At 39.4% G+C, this 17,804-nt stretch overlaps 1 protein-coding gene across 5 annotated transcripts in view; it reads left to right on the top strand.

Annotated features, from left to right (window-relative positions):
* Nucleotides 1-17,804, top strand: part of PPP2R2A (protein phosphatase 2, regulatory subunit B, alpha) — a 98,268-nt gene that overhangs the window by 38,911 nt on the left and 41,553 nt on the right. Inside the window, exons 2-3 of one of the 5 annotated variants that reach the window (XM_005886597.2) lie at nt 1,437-1,575; nt 3,131-3,199. The exons of 2 other annotated variants lie outside the window; for them this stretch is intronic. In XM_005886597.2, the coding sequence (XP_005886659.1) occupies nt 3,157-3,199 (43 nt within the window). In that variant the 5' untranslated portion in view covers nt 1,437-1,575; nt 3,131-3,156. Of the gene's footprint in view, nt 1-1,436; nt 1,576-2,188; nt 2,229-3,130; nt 3,200-17,804 lie in introns of those variants that run through there. 2 more of the 5 variants (XM_005886594.2, XM_005886599.2) reach the window with 2 other exon arrangements.

Genomic DNA, 17,804 nt, shown 5'->3' with positions numbered 1-17,804 from the left:
GTTAAATAATACTTAATGTAAGGTAAATATTTATTTACCAATAGTATCAAGTACCAGCATGAGGACCTGGATGTTATTATTACTTTCATCTTTAGAGCTCCACACCATATCAATTATCATCTTACTTTATATACTTCATAAGTGTATTTTCAAATTTGTACACTTTGTCCTCTTTTGCCTTTATGCTTTTGTTTCTTCCTCTGTTAAATGGATATATTAATACAACCAACTTTATAGGTTTCTTGTGAGGATTACATATCTTCCATACTGTAAATGCATTTTAAATGTTGGCTAATGATGATAATATTGTTACTGTACTTTATTGGATTAGATCACTATCATTGTGTACCAGGATTTCTAGAGTAGCTCATATTGGTCTCCATACTTCCCCCTGCTTACCCATCTTCCAGTTCCCAATCCTCTTCACTTGACGCTGAGTAATCTAAGAGCATATCTAATTGGATTGCTCATATTTAAAACTCCCTAATGGACTCCATTTTGCTATTGGGATCAAGTTGATGAAATTTCTGTAACATACATTAAAAAACTCTAGCCTCTTTCTCTTAATATTCTGCCCCCTTTTACCCAGTTAATAGGTGAGCTGGAGGAATCCTATCAGAAAACAAACTTGAATTGGGTGTGAATCTGTCAAGACAAACAGACAGTGAAGTGCTTTCTGGTTCTTGAGCATGGCCCAAACAATCCTAGTTTATAATGATTTTAGGCATATATTGTTAACCAGATAGCCATTCTTGCTACAAAATTTGCTTAATAACGCATGCATAGATGTGCACGAGCTTGTGCAGTACTATTTCTTTGTATAATCTCCATGAGAAATTGCAATATAAGGCAATTTAATGCGGTGATTTGCTTTGTGAAATTAGCCAATTAAAAATTGGTGAAAATCTAACAAAGATGGTGAACTTTAGTTTTAGAATGATTCATTTAAAGCTCCTCTTTTTAACATTATATATAACACTAGAGGCCCACTGCACGAAATTAGTACAAGGGATGGGGGGGTCCCTCAGCCTGGCCTACACCCTCTTGTAATCTGCGACCCCTCAGGGGATGTTCAACTGCCAGTTTAGGCCCAATCCTGCAGGGAAGGCCCAATCTCGCAGGAATCCCTGCGGGATCGGGCCTAAACCGGCAGTCAGACATCCCTTTCGCAATCCAGGATTGCTGCCTCCTAACTGCCTGCCTGCCTGATCACCCCTAACCACTCACCTGCCTGCCGGATGGCCCCTAACTGCCTCTGCCTTGGCCCCTGCCACCGTGGAATGTGACAGCTAGAAGGTCGTTCGGCTGTCGGGTCTAATTAGCATATTATGCTTTTATTATTATAGAAGATTAATACACCAAGGGTTGTTTGTTAAGATCACAAGCTTTAGACTAAATGTATTAGCAACTATTTATCTTTCTGTTCTTTGTTGCAGGAGGGTATGGTTCCATTCCATTTTATTCATACATGATATCAGATTATCCGGGAACAAGTTAAAAAGAAGGGAGACTGGTTCCAGAACACATCTCTGGAAATTACCCTATGGACCCTGACTCTCATGGCAACATTACAATGTAGGTTCTGTATGAGCATCTATAGCCAGTGAGTGGTCTTTGCTGAGCTTATCACATAAAATGTTCCCGTTCTGAGTCAGAGGTTCAGAAAAGGTTATAAAGGGCCATTAGCACTTTCTTCATTGTGGGAAATTAGGGTATAATCGAGGTGATATTTTACTAATAGACATAGGGGTGCAGAATCCTCTCCTGACCAATCTGTCTTCAACCCGAGGCCTTTTTGGTGTCTATGCAGGGGGAAAAAAAGGCATCTGTAACACTCTGTTATTAGTTTGGGCTTTAACTTCAGGTTGCAGTGATCTAAGTTGGAGCATGTGGAGAACTTGTTATCTAGGCTAGATTGACTTGAATAGCCTAGAAACAAGTGAGGTTAAATGCTTGTTTTTATTTTGCAACAAGGCCCAAACCCTAGCCAGTGTCATCTGCTTATCAATGCATCTAACCATGTGCCTCATATAAGGCTCATATCTTTGTATTTATTTATGTTTAGCAACTCCATCAGGTATTTAAAGATGAGGAAACTGAGCCTTTAAGGGACTGAGTTACTTCCTCAGAGTCATATATAGACAGGTGAAGTGGAGGTTTGGCAGTCTGATTTGTCTTCATTTCCTGTACAACTTCCCTACAGATGTGGCCCCAAAAATGTGCTACAGGTGTGTACGGTAATGATCCCTCTGTCCTTGGCGGTGGGTGCCTGAATGGGAGTTTAACTTGACTAGAGTTTCTAGGCAAACATGAACCAGCCTCATCTTAGCATTATACTAGTGAGCCATACAAATCTCTACCTTCCCTATGTGCGCCCTGATATGGGGCAGGCAGAGATTCATTGACCTGCTACCCTGAAAGTACCAAGAGTCAGCAAGAGGGAGCATTTGCCTCCAAATGCCTACAGCTATCCTCTTTTCAGGATACAGTAATATACCTAATCAATGCCAAGTGGGAAAGAGAATGAATGTTTGAAGAGTCACAAGAGTCTGGAAGGGAGAGAAGAAATGGTTGGGGCCTTCTTCACTGCTGAGGAGCAATAAATTCCTAAAGGGATGGCACACATTTAACTTACTCTTCACAGTGCCCTAATAAAATGTTCTTAAATTTTAAATATACCACCTTTGTAGGAGGAGTCCTGATCTTTGGGAAAAGTAACAAGAACTTTGAGCTCCCTCTAGAGGTCAGCAGTGATAAAAGAGCATTATAGTTGATCTATAGGGAAATAACTATACTTAAGTCTACCCTACTCCTTTCACAAGAAACTAACATTTTATAGATGCTTTTTTCAGGAAAGTATTTTCTTATATTGGGGAGTAATTAGTTACCTTGGAGAAGAAATTTGGCTTGATCATATTCTAATTAGTTATGTTGAGCCAATCCTGAAGTTTGCCATATAGAATATATATTGAACTAATAAAGGAGAAAAGATCATGAAAATTGATCATGTCCAAACAAAATAGCATGCTTCTTAATGGGAGCCCTGAATCTGAAACAAACTAGATTAAAATGAGAATTTCTGTGCTATGGTGTGCCAGAATGTTTTGACAGCAGTCCTTGCCTTTAACAGAGATAAAGGTGATCAGTATACCTGCAATGTTCTCACCCTCACCTCCCCAACATCTGAAAGAAAAGCACAGTGAGTACCAGAAGATTCATATGAAATCCAACTTGCAGGGATATGGAAAAACTTCTAAGAAAGCTAACACATAAAGTTTCTTAACTTTTAAGTACCCTAGTTTACCAAGTGAGAACTTATTCCAGGACAGAAATCTTAGTCGCAGTCAGATTGCTTCTCTTCAGAACTCACTGAGAGAGTTCAATTCTTAAAAATTTAGTATATAACTATAAAATGAAAGAAATAATTTAATATGTGGTAATATTGAGAATATATGAAAGTTACATGTTTTTAAAAAGTTCCAGAAGTCTCAAGAAACAGAAGGATGGGAGCATGTCAAAGGAACCCAAGAATCAATCTGAAAAAGCTCTCAATAGCCAAATCTGGAACAATTTGAGCAACACATTAAGTTACATTTGTGTTTGAAATAAATATCCGTGAGTTTATACTGATAAATGATTGGACAAATAAATGGGGGAGGGGGAGATAAATTTCCCATACAGAAGATCTCCAAATTTATGTAGATACTTGGGGCGGGGTGGGGGGGAGCTTAATACTCTCCCTACCCCCATCCCTTGAATGTGGGCTGTACTTAGTGACTTCCTTCCAGGATACCTTCGTGGGAGCAGGTAACGTTACAGTTTTTCCACATTCTGGCAAACTGTACCTTGGCCAGATTGTCAGTAAGTCATATTGATAGATTGTAGCCTTGATATGATGTGATAAGAATGACATTTCACCTTGATCTTCCTACCACTAAGTCATAATTATAGTGTGGTCATGAGAAAAACAACTGACAATAACATTGAGAGACATATCACAAAGTACCTGACCAAGTACTCTTCAAAACTGTCAAGATCATCAAAAACAAGAAAAGTCTGAGGAACTCTCTCAGACTAGAGCAGTGGTTCTCAACCTTCCTAATGCCGCAACCCTTTAATACAGTTCCTCATGTTGTGGTGACCCCCAGCCATAAAATTATTTTCATTGCTACTTCATAACTGTAATTTTGCTACTGTTATGAATTGTAATGTAAATATCTGATATGCAGGATGTATTTTCATTGTTACAAATGGAACATAAAGCATAGTGATTAATCACAAAAACAATATGTAATTATATATGTGTTTTCTGATGGTCTTAGGCGACCCCTGTGAAAGGGTCATTCGACCCCCAAAGGGGCCGTGACCCACAGGTTGAGAACCGTTGGACTAGAGGAAACTAAGGAGACATGATGACTACATGGACTGTGGGATTCCTGGATGGATCCTGAAACTGAACAAGGACACTAGGGGGAAAACTAGTGGAATCTGAATAAAGTGTGGAGTTGAGTTAATAATAATATTCTATTGTTTGTTCCTTGATCATGATAAATGTACCATAGAAATGTAAGATGTAAACAATAGAAGAAACTAGGGAAGTATACGGCACTTTCTGTAATATCTTTGGAACTCTGAAAGTCTAAAATGCTAAAATAAATTTACAGAAAACAGATTCTTCTCAGCTCTTTTATATAAGTTTTGTTCAGTGATGTTTGAAAAATGGGGAGTTTTTCTTAGATGTATATACATTATCACTTGCAATTAAGTAGTTTCTGACTTTTATATATAAAGGATGGGCAAGATCCCATCTCGTAAACATGAAAATCTCCAGTACCGTGGTTTAGGGCTGTAACAGTGGTGTGACAAGCTGAGCAGAAAGTACCATGCTTCACTCTCTCAGTTCTATTCTGATCTCATAATTGATTGGCTTGTAACTTACTGAAAGTATCTTGCATTAAATCACTATTTTTATGAATTCCAGGTTTAAAAGAAGTAAATCTGAGACTCATTTTTGTCAGGGTGTGATCTCTAGCTGAGATTCATGGTCATGGGTAGAGTTACACAACATTAGCAATAAATTGTCATTTCAGGTCCTCGGTTTTCCATGTTGGAAGTTTTCTAATAAAAGCATGTTGTTTTCCCCCAGTTGTTACTGTGTTTTTTTTCCTCCCCCAGTAGTTTGGAGTTTATTTAAATACCTGAACATATGTTGTATATGCTCTATGAAAGAGAAATTCTCTGAAGAGAGAGATTGCCTTAATTTATGTTTCTTTGCAAATGAGATATTTGAAGTTCATAAAATTAATTGACTTACTAGTACTCTTGGTCAAATTATTACTTAAATAGAGTTGAGACTACATCTCCAGTTACCTTGTTGCACTTGCTGATGGTTAATGAAGAGCCAACCAAGGCTTGTAGAAAAAGGGGTAAAAAGGGAGAAGGATTTCAGGGAAAATTAGAGCAAAATGTGAAAGGAATATTGGCAGAATTAGAACATTTGATGTTTCTCTTATATTCTCTAACACTTTAGACCAGTGGTCGGCAAACTGCGGCCCCTTGAGTGTGGCTCTTCCACAAAATACCACATGCAGGCGCGCGCGTACAGTGTGATTGAAACTTCGTGGCCACACTCAAGGGGCCAAAGAGCCACATGTGGCTTGTGAGCCGCAGTTTGTCGACCACTGCTTTAGATAATTTAAAGACATTAGTGAGCATCTTTATATCTTAATTATTTTTTTGGATTATTTCAGCGGGAATGACTACTTTGTGGCTTTTTATATAAATTATGAAATTCTTTTCCAAAGTAGTATATCTACAATATAGTCAAATATCAGTCTTTTGAGCAATTTGTATTTTTCCTGTAGCTTATGAGATAGAAAATAGTGTTATATTAAATTTGATTTGGCTATTTCCTTACATTTTACCAGTATTCTTTTGTGAATTGTCTTCCTGTGTTCTATGAACTGTGTTTAGAAATACAAGTATTTTTCCTGCTTGTCTTCAGTTATTGTGTAAAAATTGCATTTTAAAAAATTGCATCTATAGACATTATCCTTCTGGTGTATTACTACTGTTACAGAAATGTATGAATTAACCCCCCCCCCCCTTTTCTTGCCTCTTTAATGGCCAACATATAGAAGGGCTGAAAGAATTGGGAAAAGAGGAAAGGTGGTATTATAGGCAAGGTAGACAATACACCTAACTAAACGAGGCATGAGGGTGAGCGTGAGTATTTATATGGTAGGTGTAAAACATTTAACCTTCCTAGAGAATTTGGTGAATGCTATAGTACTACAAAGTAATATTGGGGGAGATTGAATGCCAGGATTGCCCAAAATCTTATGGTATTCCTTAGGGCAGTGGTTCTCAACCTTCTGGCTTTTTAAATACAGTTCCTCATGTTGTGATCCAACCATAAAATTATTTTCGTTGCTACTTCATAACTGTAATGTTGCTACTGTTATGAATCGTAATGTAAATAATCTGATATGCAGGATGGTATTAGGCGACCCCTGTGAAAGGGTCGTTCGACCACCAAAGGGGTCGCGACCCACAGGTTGAGAACCGCTGCCTTAGGGGAAGGCATTGTATAACCAGTAAGTAAAACATCAAATTAGGATTTGAAATGTCTGGGATGAGATTCCAGTGTCTGGATTTTGTTGTTTTCTTATAGTATAATTTACATACATTGAACTTTGTCCTTTTTAGCATAGTTCTTCAAGCTTTGATTAAAAAAAAAAAACCAAAAGCAGTCATATAGTGACTACCACATTCAAGATAAAAAGTTCCATCACTCTAAAAAGTTCCCTGTTCCTTTCATTGAAGTCCACCTCTGTCCCACCTTTAGCCCCTAGCAACCACTGATCTGTCCCTTTTCCAGAATGTCAGATAAATGGAATCATATAGTATGTAGCCTTTTGAATTTGGCTGCTTTTACTTAGTATAATGCATTTTGAGTTTTATCCATGTTATTGCTTGTATCGGTAGTTCTTTTTATCGCTGAGTGATGTTTCATTATATGGTTATACCACTTTTTGTTTAGTCCTCAGTTGAGGATTGCTTGTGTTGTGTCTAGTTTTTGGCAGTTATAAATAAAGTGCTATGAACATTTGCGTTCAGATTTTTGTGTGGACATAAGTTTTCCTTTGACTTGGGTAAATATCTAGTAATGAGATTTTGGGATCACATGGTGTTTGTTTTAACTATATAAGAAACTGCCAAACTTTTTTTTTTTCCTCCCTAAAGTGGGTGTGCCTTGTTACAGTCATACCAGCTTATGTGAGGAGTTCCCGTTGCTCAATATCATCAGTACTAGGGACTGTCATTTTTTAAAAAACTTTGTCATTTGAATGGTGTGTAGTGGTATCTTGTTATTTTCTTTACCTTGTAGAAATTCATTTATTGCCAGTTTTCATGTTACTATCATGCTAATGATATTAAGCTTATGTTACTTGGTCCCCCTGTCTAAATTCTAATTTCATGATGCTTCAATGTTATACAAATACAATCAAACACACTTTGAAACTTTTGTTTTAAACTCATTGATATAAGGTAGACAACATTTTTTCTCAATACAAATGTGTTATTTTTGTACTGAGCATGTGAAATACACATGGAAAACGTTTGGAAGGATATGTCTATATATATAAAAGCCCAAGCTACCGTTACAACAGAATGACCGGTCAACCAGTCACTATGACGTACACTGACCACCAGAGGGGCAGACGCTCAATACAGGAGCTGCCCCCTGGTTGTCAGTGCACTCCAATAGCAGGTGCACCACTCAGCCAGAAGCCAGGCTCACGGCTGGTGAGCATTGCGGCAGCAGCATGAGCCTCTCCTGCCTCTGCAGCAGCGCTACTGAGTGGCAGCGGCAGGTGCAGCAGGCCTTGGATGAGTGGGAGCGGTGCCCGGCCCCGGCTCGGGCTCCTCCTTGGCTGCCTGCCGCTTAGCGCACTGCTACATCCCTCATACCCCATTAGCCTGCAGTTACAATCCAGAGAACAGTTGAAGTGCGGACCCTCAGAGTAACCAGGACGAGCCTGATATCGTCGCCAGGCTCCTGGAACTCAGCCTTGGGCATCAAGATCAAATCTCATCCCTTACCGATTGCCCCAGAGTTACAGAGGAAGGCAGCAATATAACAGTGGCCACAAGGTGGCGACTGACAATCAGGGTAAGAGTCAAGAGAGATGGATCTGAAGGGTGTGGGTGTGGGCAACAGAGAACCCCCAACCCCCAAGATCCATAATTTTGTATTGTTCACCTTGGAGTGTCTCTTATCTGGCTCTGAGCAGTGGAAAGCGTCCAGCACGGCCCAAGGCATCCACTGGGGACCTCTCGGCTGGCAAGGTGCGACCCTGGCCATAGAAAGGATATTTAGAAATACTTTTTCAGGAAGCTGCAGGGAGGAGGACAGATGCCCCACATGACTTCCCGGCAGCTCACAGGGACCTGGAAACTCCCTGGGCACGCGGGTGTGGGCTCCCAATTTCCTTTCAATGTGCATGAATCCATGCACTGGGCCACTAGTACTAAAATAACCATAGTTCTCTCAGAAGTGGGGTTCACTTGCAAGATAATCTTTTTTTATAAAGTAGTTCACTTGTAGAATTTTTAAAAGTAAAATTAATTTTAATTATTCCTTTAATCTGCGATTGATTTTATAGTATATTTTGCAGTTTACATGAGTTTGCTAAAATTCTTCATTTATTTATGGTTATGTTATCTCTTGGTGGTATTTCAAGTTTTTTATTTCAATTTTTATAAGTTGGTTAGCTTATAGTGATCATTGTATCTTTTTTACAAAACAATGCTATTTTAAATATTACATAGTTTCCTATAAATATTTTTAAGGTTTTTTAAAATTTTATTTTATTGCTTAAAGTATTACAAAGAGTATTACATATGTCTCTTTTTTTTTTTCTCCCCTTGACCTTCCCCTGGCCTCCCCTACCCCCCAGTGTCTTTTTTAAGGTATTTTCATTGCAATACTGATTTTTTTCTTTGCCCTTAAGATTACCAAGTGGTTGACTAGAACCAATAGTTATTATTCTTAAGCTAATTTTATTGTGGATAGAGAATGTGATTTTTAAATTATCAGTTACATTTTTCAAGTATCCCATCTCCATCCCAAATACCCCTTTCCCTGCCTTTTTTATTTTTATTTTTGTCAGGCATGGAGAAGGATATGTCAATCTTCTATTAAAATGATGACTAGAGGCCCGATGCATGAAATTTGTGCAAGGGGCTTGGCCCTTGCAGCCCCGGCTTCATCCAGAAGGATGTCCAGTCTAATTAGCATATTATGCTTTTATTATTATAGATTTTTGTCAACTCCTCTCTTCCTAGTAAAAATCTTTGAGCATATTTATGAATTTTGTATCTTTACCTTACTTTTTATTATTACATATAAAATAAACTCTTGTCCTATTAAATTCATTTTGACTTAATTTTGCCAATGATTTGGACCAAGCATGCTAGCTATTTGGCAGTTTGCAGGACAATCTTGAGGAAAGAAAAAAATTGTCCCTTGATCTGCATGACTCAGAATATTCTCAAATCACAGTAGTGAAAAAAAACTTATTTTATCTTCTAAGCCTAAAACTCAATTTTTTTTTATTAGGTTTGTTTTGTTTTGTTTTGCATGAGTTTAATGTGCAAACTTAAGTTTACTGTGTGTAAATCAAGGGAAGATTGTGCTGTGAAATATTGAAATTTTACAAAGAATTTTTCATTATTTTGCAGTCACATCACCAGTGCAAGGCTTATTGATGTTTTTGAATTGCCACTTGATTTGATTATTGTACTTACAGTGCCATTATGCTTGAGTACTTACATACTGCTTATTTTTTCAAATATTCCCCACCTTTTTTCATGGTACTGCAGTGACACATATGTTAGAACACTTGATACTATCCTGCAAGTCAAGTTATTTTTCTTTTTACACCCCTTTGCTTCTTTTTTAAAAATTATTCCATTACTGGGCCTTCACAGTTATTGATCTTGGCTACTGCACTGCCTCATCTATTAATCCCATCCATTGTATCTTTTTTAATTTAATTTTATTTTTCAATTACAGTTTACATACATTATAATATAGTTTCAAGTGTACAGCCCAGTAATTAGAAATTACATAACTTACTAAGTGATCATCCCACTAAATCTCATAACCATCTAACACTATACATAGTTATTATAATACTAGAGGCCTGGGGCATGAAAATTTGTACACATGGGGTCCCTCAGCCCGGCCTGCATGCTCTCATAGTCCGGGACCCCTTGGGGGGTGTCCACCTGCTGGCTTAGGCCAGCTACCCGGGGGGTTGGGCCTAAGTTGGCAGTCAGACATCTCTCTGGCAGCCCAGGAGCCCTTGGGGGATGTCCGACTGACAGCTTGAGCGGGCCTAAGCCGCAGTCGGACATCTTTAGTGCTGACGAGGAGGCAGGAGAGGCTCCCGCCACTGCCACTGCGCTTGCAGCCATCAGCCTGGCTTGTGGCTGAGCGGAGCTTCCCTTGTGAGAGCACACTGACCAGCAGGGGGTAGCTCCTGCATTGAGCGTCTGCCCCCTGGTGGTCAGTGTGTGCCAAAGCGACAGGTTGTTCCAGTCGGTCCACCGTTGGGGTCAATTTGCATATTACCCGTTTATTATATAGGATGGCGGTCAGTGCTTGCCATAGCAACAGGTTGTTCCAGTCGTTGCATCGTTAGGGTCAATTTGCATATTCCCTTTTATTATATAGGATAGAGGCCTGGTGCACGGGTGGGGGCTGACTGATTTGCCCTGAAGGGTGTCCCGGCTGGGGTGGACGCTACAGGACCCTAACCAGTGCACCTGCTATTGGAGTGCACTGACAACCAGGGGGCATTGTAGAAATTCAATTTAACCCCCTGTAGAAATGAATTTCTGATTTGCCCTGAAGGGTGTCCCGGCTGGGGTGGACACTTTCCCTGCTGGGGTGTCTGGCCAGCCTGGGTGAGGGGATGATGGCTGTTTGCAGCTGGTCACACACCCTTCAGGGTGGGGGTCCCCACTGGGGTGCCTGGCCAACCTGGTTGAGGGGCTGATGGCTGTTTCCAGGCTGGTCACACCCCCTTCAGGGTGGGTGTCCCCACTGGGGTGCCTGGCCAGTCTGGGTGAGGGGCTGAGGGCCATTTTCAGGCTGGCCAAGCCCGTCGGTGACGGAAGCTCCCAGCCTCTCCTTTTTTTCTTTTTTCTTTTTTTTCTGGGATTTATTTACCTTCTATAATTGAAACTTTGTTGCCTTCAGTGGAGCTGAGAGCTGGCTCCTACTCGCTCCAGCTCTGTGGCCACGGCTGGCCGAAAGCAGATATCTGGGGTTTATTTACCTTCTATAATTGCAACTTTGTTGCTTTTGAGTGGAGCTAAGAGCTGTCGGCAGGCTGGCTTCCTCCATCACTGGAGCAAGCAAGCCTCCTGCTCGCTTCAGCTCTGTGGCTGCCGGCCGCCATCTTGGTTGGGTTAATTTGCATACAGTTGCTCTGATTGGCTGGTGGGCGTGGCTTAAGGCATAGCGAAGGTTACGGTCAATTTGCATGTTTGTCTTTTATTAGATTAGATTGACTATATTCCCTATGCTGTACTTTACTTCCCTATGACTATTCTGTAACAACCAATTTGTACTTAATCCCTTTACCCTTTATACCCATTCCTTCAACCACCCTCCCCTCTGGCAACCATCAAAATGTTCTCAATATCTGTGAGTCTCTTTATGTTCTGCTTGTTCCTTTGTTTTTAAGATTCAATTGTTAATAGATATATATTTATTGCCATTTTCTTGTTCGTATTTTTTTTTCCCTTTTCATTAAGAAGAAGACTAACATTTCATATAATACTGATTTGGTGATGACGAACTCCTTTAACTTTTCCTTCTCTGGGAAGCTCTTTATCTGTCCTTATGATAAATAATAGCTTTGCTGGGTAGAGTACTAATCTTGGTTGTAGGTCCTTGCTTTTCATCACTTTGAATATTTCTTGCCAATTCCTCTGGCCTGCAAAGTTTCTGTTGAGAAATCAGTTGACAGTCTAATGGGAGCTCCCTTGTATGTAACTAACTGCTTTTCTCTTGCTACTTTAAGATTCTCTCTGTCTTTAACCTTTGACATTTTAATTATGATGTGTTGGCCTCTTTGTGTTTATCTTTGGATTTAAATTATTATTATTTTTGCTGTTGTGATTGGGTGTGTTTTACTTCTTTATATATTACAAATTGCTGATTTGATTCTTGGTTTCATCTACTATTGATTCCCTGTAAATTATTCTTTATTTTAGTTAGTGTATCCTTCATTTCTGTCTGGTCCTTTTTTATATTGTTGATTTTGCTCACTAAATTAATTGAGCATCCTTATAACCAATGTTTTGAACTCCGCATCTAGTAGATTGCTTGTATCCTTTTGGTTTAGTTCTTTTTCTGGAGTTTTGTTCTGTTCTTTCATTTGGGACATGTTTCTTTGTCTCCTCATTTTGGCAGCCTCCCTGTGTTTGTTTCTATGTATTAGGTAGAGCTGCTATGTCTCCCAGGCTTGGTAGAGTGTCCTAATGTAGTAGGTGTTATATAGCGTCTAGTAGCCCAGCCTTTCTGCTCACCTAAGCTGGGCACTTGAGGTGTGGGTTGAGCACACCTTCCTCCTCTTGTAGTTGAGCCTTGATTGAAATCAGCACGTCAGTGGGAGGGATTTACCCCCAGTTTGATCAGCTGCAAGGATCAATTGGCTGTGACCACTGACCACCAAGCACTGATCACTGCAGAGCATCGGCTGTGCAGAGGCTAACTCCAGAGCAGGACTTACTTCAGTGGGGCTCTGGTGCCTGCTGAGTCCGTCGCTTAAGTGTGTCACTTGTGGAGGTGGTTGGGTGGTGGTGCTTCAAAATGGTCTGAAGCTGTCCACTGGGTGCACTGGTTCTGGGTCCTCCTAGGAAGTGTAGGCCACGGTCAGCTGCTGCCTATGTTCTGCCTGGGGCCACTGGGCATGAGTTACCAAGCCATCTGCAGGTGGCTGCTACTTGTGCTGGCTTTGAGGTGCTCAGGCGAGGCCAAGCTGCAAACCAGGGCTGGCTGCGTATCTTTTCATTTTAGATAGTATGTTTTCATTTTTAGATGTTCCTTCTTTATCTTCCATTTCTCATCATGTTCATGATTTATTCTATGTTCTTGAGCATATGGAACATATTTACAACAGCTATTGACCCTTGTCTGCTCAGACCTTTATTATTTCTGTTTTCTGGCTCTGTTTCTGTTGATTTAGTTTTCTTCTGGTTATAGGTCATATTTTTCTGCTTCTTTACATTCCTGGTGATTTTAGATTGGATTCAGACATTGTGAATTTACATTGTTGAGTGTTGGATTTTGTTCTAGCACATAGTTAAGTTACTTGAGATTAATTTGATCCTTTTAAAGTTTGCTTTTAAGTTTTGTTAGGACAGATTGCGTCTTCAGTGCTGAATAGCCCTACTACTAAGATGATACTCTTGGGAGGACTCCACCTGATGCCTCATTGAATGAGGTTTCTCGATTCCGGCTGGTGGGACCCTTAACTATTCTGAGCCCTCATAAGCTTTCTGTTGGTTCTTTTCCTAGGCTTGGTGGAGTGTCAACCATATATCCTCAGATCTATCAACCAAAGATACTTAAGTGAACCCTATTTAAATCCCTTAAACTTTCTCTACTTCTACACATTCTAGCTGCTTTGGCTTTTCCTAACCTCCTGTTTCTGTCTCCACAAGTCATTGAGATTGCTACTTGGTGCTTGGATTCTTCCTGACTCATACACTGTCCAGGCAGTAAACTGGGGCAAACACAGTGCTCACTTTCTTTCTCTACTCCAAGGGTTCATAGGCCTTATACTCCATGTTGCCCATTGTTTTGTTTGTTTGCTAGTCATTCGCAGTAAGAGAATGAATCCAGATTGTCTTATTCCTTAATGGCAGGAAGCAGAGGCCAATTATAGATTTTTAATTTTTACTTGTGTCTTTCACTTCAGTCTTTTAAAAGAAGAAGTGCTAAGTTACTGCACATTTTTATTGGGTTCTTTCATGTATATCTTTGTTTATACAGTTAGTTTTAGTGTTCTTTGTTTTTACTGAAATGGAATTAAAAGGAGAGGAAACTAATTACCTGGTAGAGTTTTGTGTAAATCAAATATTAATTGTAAAAAGATAATGTTCAGTATACCACACTGGTAATTGCTCTTGTAGCAGGTCTTTGTGGACACTTGCTCTTTTATCACCAGAGCAGGCTTTTTGTTGTTGTTAATCCATATTATATATATAAAATCAACAGGAAAAATATCCTCAGGTAAGGATTAACAACAACAAAAAGCCTGCTCTGGTGATAAAGGAGCAAGTGCCTACAAAGACCTGCTACAAGAGCAATTACCAGTGTGGGGTGTGTGTGTGTGTGTGTGTATTTTATTTTTTTACAGCGAGGAAGGGAGAGGGATAGAGAGTTAGAAACATATATCAGCTGCCTCCTGCACACCCCCTACTGGGGATGTGCCCGAAACCAAGGTACATGCCCTTGTCCGGAATTGAGCCTGGGAGTCTGCAGGCCGACGCTCTATCCACTGAGCCAAACCGGTTAGGGTCCTGTTGATTTTTTTAAAAATATATATTTTATTACAGAGAGGAAGGGAGAGAGACAGAGCCAGAAACATCGATGAGAGAGAAACATCGATCAGCTGCCTCCCACACACCCATTATTGGGTATGTGCCTGCAACCAAGGTACATGCCCTTGACCAGAATCGAACCTGGGACCCTTTAGTCCGCAGGCTGACGCTCTATCCACCGAGCCAAATCGGCCAGGGCGTCCTGTTGATTTTTTTGAGAAACACATTGATTGCTTCCTGCATGCACCCTGACTGGGGCCAGGAATCGAGCCTGTGACCCTTCTGTGCGTGGGCTGGCGCTTTAACTACTCAACAACACAGGCAAGGGCCAGAGCAGTCCCTTTTGAGATAATATTCAGAATGCAGAATTTTAAGTAAGAATGGTTAATCATAGAATTTATGTAAACCTCAAAATTATATTAAGATTCATGCTGTCTTGTGTCACACAAGGCAGATAATGTCCGAATTTTTAGAGTTATTTGCTGCAGTAATGTTTATAGTATTTTATGAGTTTCAACCTTTAAAGTTTTCTTCTATGTTATTTAGCTTTAAAGCCTACTCATATTGAGACAAAGAAAAGAATCAGGTTTGTTAGCACCCAGTGGATGCTTATTAACTATTTTAAGTGGAACTTTGAGGTATCTATAATTCAGATGGTTAAAATACATAAGGAATTCCTCCCTGTTGATTTCTCCCTCTTTTATTTAAAAAAGGAGTGAGCATCTTTATGTATATACTCAGTCTGTATGTGTTATAATTCATTTTGTAATTAATTTGCTTTACGATATTCCTTTGGATTTCTTAAACATTTACTAAATCCTTTCTTGGTTAACTATTCATCTGTTGTGATTATATTCCACTTTCTTATAAACCTCTTAGGGATAGACTTCAGAATGTAGATCACCAAGTTATTTGCATGTAGTGAGTGCTGAAAAAATACAGGGACATTAGTAGTCATTAGTGGTCATTAGTAAATATGTGAAATCGATGTAGTTTGACCCTTCTATTGAACACAGGCATTTTGGCAATGAAAAAGAGGCAGTAAACTGAGCACTTACACATTATTGCTCTATTCATCATTCAGTGACTTAGAGAATTCTGTGCTGCCACCTTATTCATATGATTGTTCATACCTGCTAAATTTGAATCCTGGCTCTCACACTTGGTAGAGGTGTGATAGCCAAGTTACTTAAACTCTCAGTGCTTCACTATATTCTTGTATAAATTTAAAATATCTGTGTTATTGTAAGGATTAAATGATAATATATGTAAATGCTCACTTAGCACAGTGCTTGACACATTATAGTTGTACATATCTGTGTGTAGAGTGTGTGCTTTGACATTAGTTTGTTATGTCTCTGTATCCACAAAAACCATATTTGTTATTTTAATGTTAATATATAAGAGCAGGGGTTGATAACATTCTCTTAAAGGGCCAGATAGTAAAAATTTTCAATCTGTCCCAGCTATTCAACAAAGTAAACAGGGTTGGGTTCCAATAAAACATTACTTATGAAAACAACTGGTGGTCCATAGTTTTTCAATCTGTGTACTAGAGGTTACTTTTAAATTTTTAAATCATTTTTATTTTTCAATTACAGTTGACATATTATTATATAGTGATCATCCTGATAAATCTCACATCCATCTTAGAGGTTACTTTTACATTTCTTAATTATTGAATGTTTGAAATGTGCTTAGCTTTTTTTTTATTATAGGGATAATACAGCCATAACCATTTCTGTTCTAATTTTAATTGGTTTCTTTCAAATTATTTATTTGGGCCATAGTCCCAAAATGGAATTATAAAGTCAATCAATAGCCCTATAAATTTCCTCACAATGCAAGCATTGAAGTATTTAGTGAATTTCATAACTAATACTAATTTGGTGACTTGTTTATTACTACCATTTATATATACTATTTAATTTTCTCTCATCTTATTTTTATGCTGAGTGTGTTACATTTTTGAACCTTTAGCTATCTAATTATGTCCTATTCTGTTTATAATGTTATAGCACATAAGAAATAGAGAAAGTAACCAAAAGGGAGTGGTGTGATATGCCCTATGAAGTGAAAACAGACCAGCAACATGTAGTGCTATCATCATTCCCACCACCAACTACCATTCCACCTCCAAAAGCAAGCAATTATTTCACCTTAGGATGAAAGTCAGGTGCTGACAGTTTAGAACAGGGGTCCTCAAACTACAGCCCTCGGGCCATATGCGGCCCGCCGAAAACATTTATCCAGCCTGCCGGGTGTTTTTGCTGCCGCTGTGTGCATAGGAATTTGTTCATAGTTTTTTTTTAAACTATAGTCTGGCCCTCCAACGGTCTGAGGGACAGTGAACTGGCCCCCTGTTTAAAAAGTTTGAGGACCCCTGGTTTAGAAGGAGGGGTAGAAAGAAATAATTTTATATAACACATGATAAGTTCCTTGGTTTTTATTAATAGTATATGGAATTTAACAACAAAGGTCAAAAGCATTGAGAGAGAGAGAGAGAGAGAGAGAGAGAGAGAGAGAGATAGATAGATCAGTGATGAGAGAATCATTGATCAGCTGCCTCCTGTATGCCCCCTACTGGGAATCGAGCCTGGAACCTGGGCATGTGCCCCCGACTGGAATAAAACCTGGGACCCTTCAGTCCTCAGGCTGATGCTCTATCCACAGAGCCAGACCAGCTAGGGCTGTGTTCAGTTTTCTTACCAATATATATATTTTTAATCTTTATTGTTCAGATTATTGCAGTTGTTCCTCTTTTTCCCCCCACAGCTCCCCTCCACCCAGTTCCCACCCTACTTCCTGCCCTTACCCACCCACCCCCACTGTCCTCATCCATAGGTGTACAATTTTTGTCTAGTCTCTTCCCGCACCCCCAACACCCTCTTCCCCCTGAGAATTGTCAGTCCACTCCCTTTCTATACCCTGATTCTATTCTATTCACCAGTTTATTCTGTTCATCAGATTTTTTATTCACTTGATTTTTAGATTCACTTGTTGATAGATATGTATTTGTTGTCACTTTGTTGTTCATAATTTTTATCTTTACCTTTTTCTTCTTCTTCCTCTTCTTAAAGAATACCCTTCATCATTTCATATAATACTGATTTGGTAGTGGTGAACTCCTTTAGCTTTTTCTTATCTGTGAAGCTCTTTATCTGACCTTCAATTCT

The sequence above is a fragment of the Myotis brandtii genome, unplaced genomic scaffold, assembly GCF_000412655.1.
Source record: "Myotis brandtii unplaced genomic scaffold, ASM41265v1 scaffold990, whole genome shotgun sequence".
NCBI lineage: Eukaryota > Metazoa > Chordata > Mammalia > Chiroptera > Vespertilionidae > Myotis > Myotis brandtii.
This window is presented reverse-complemented; position numbering and strand designations above follow the sequence as displayed.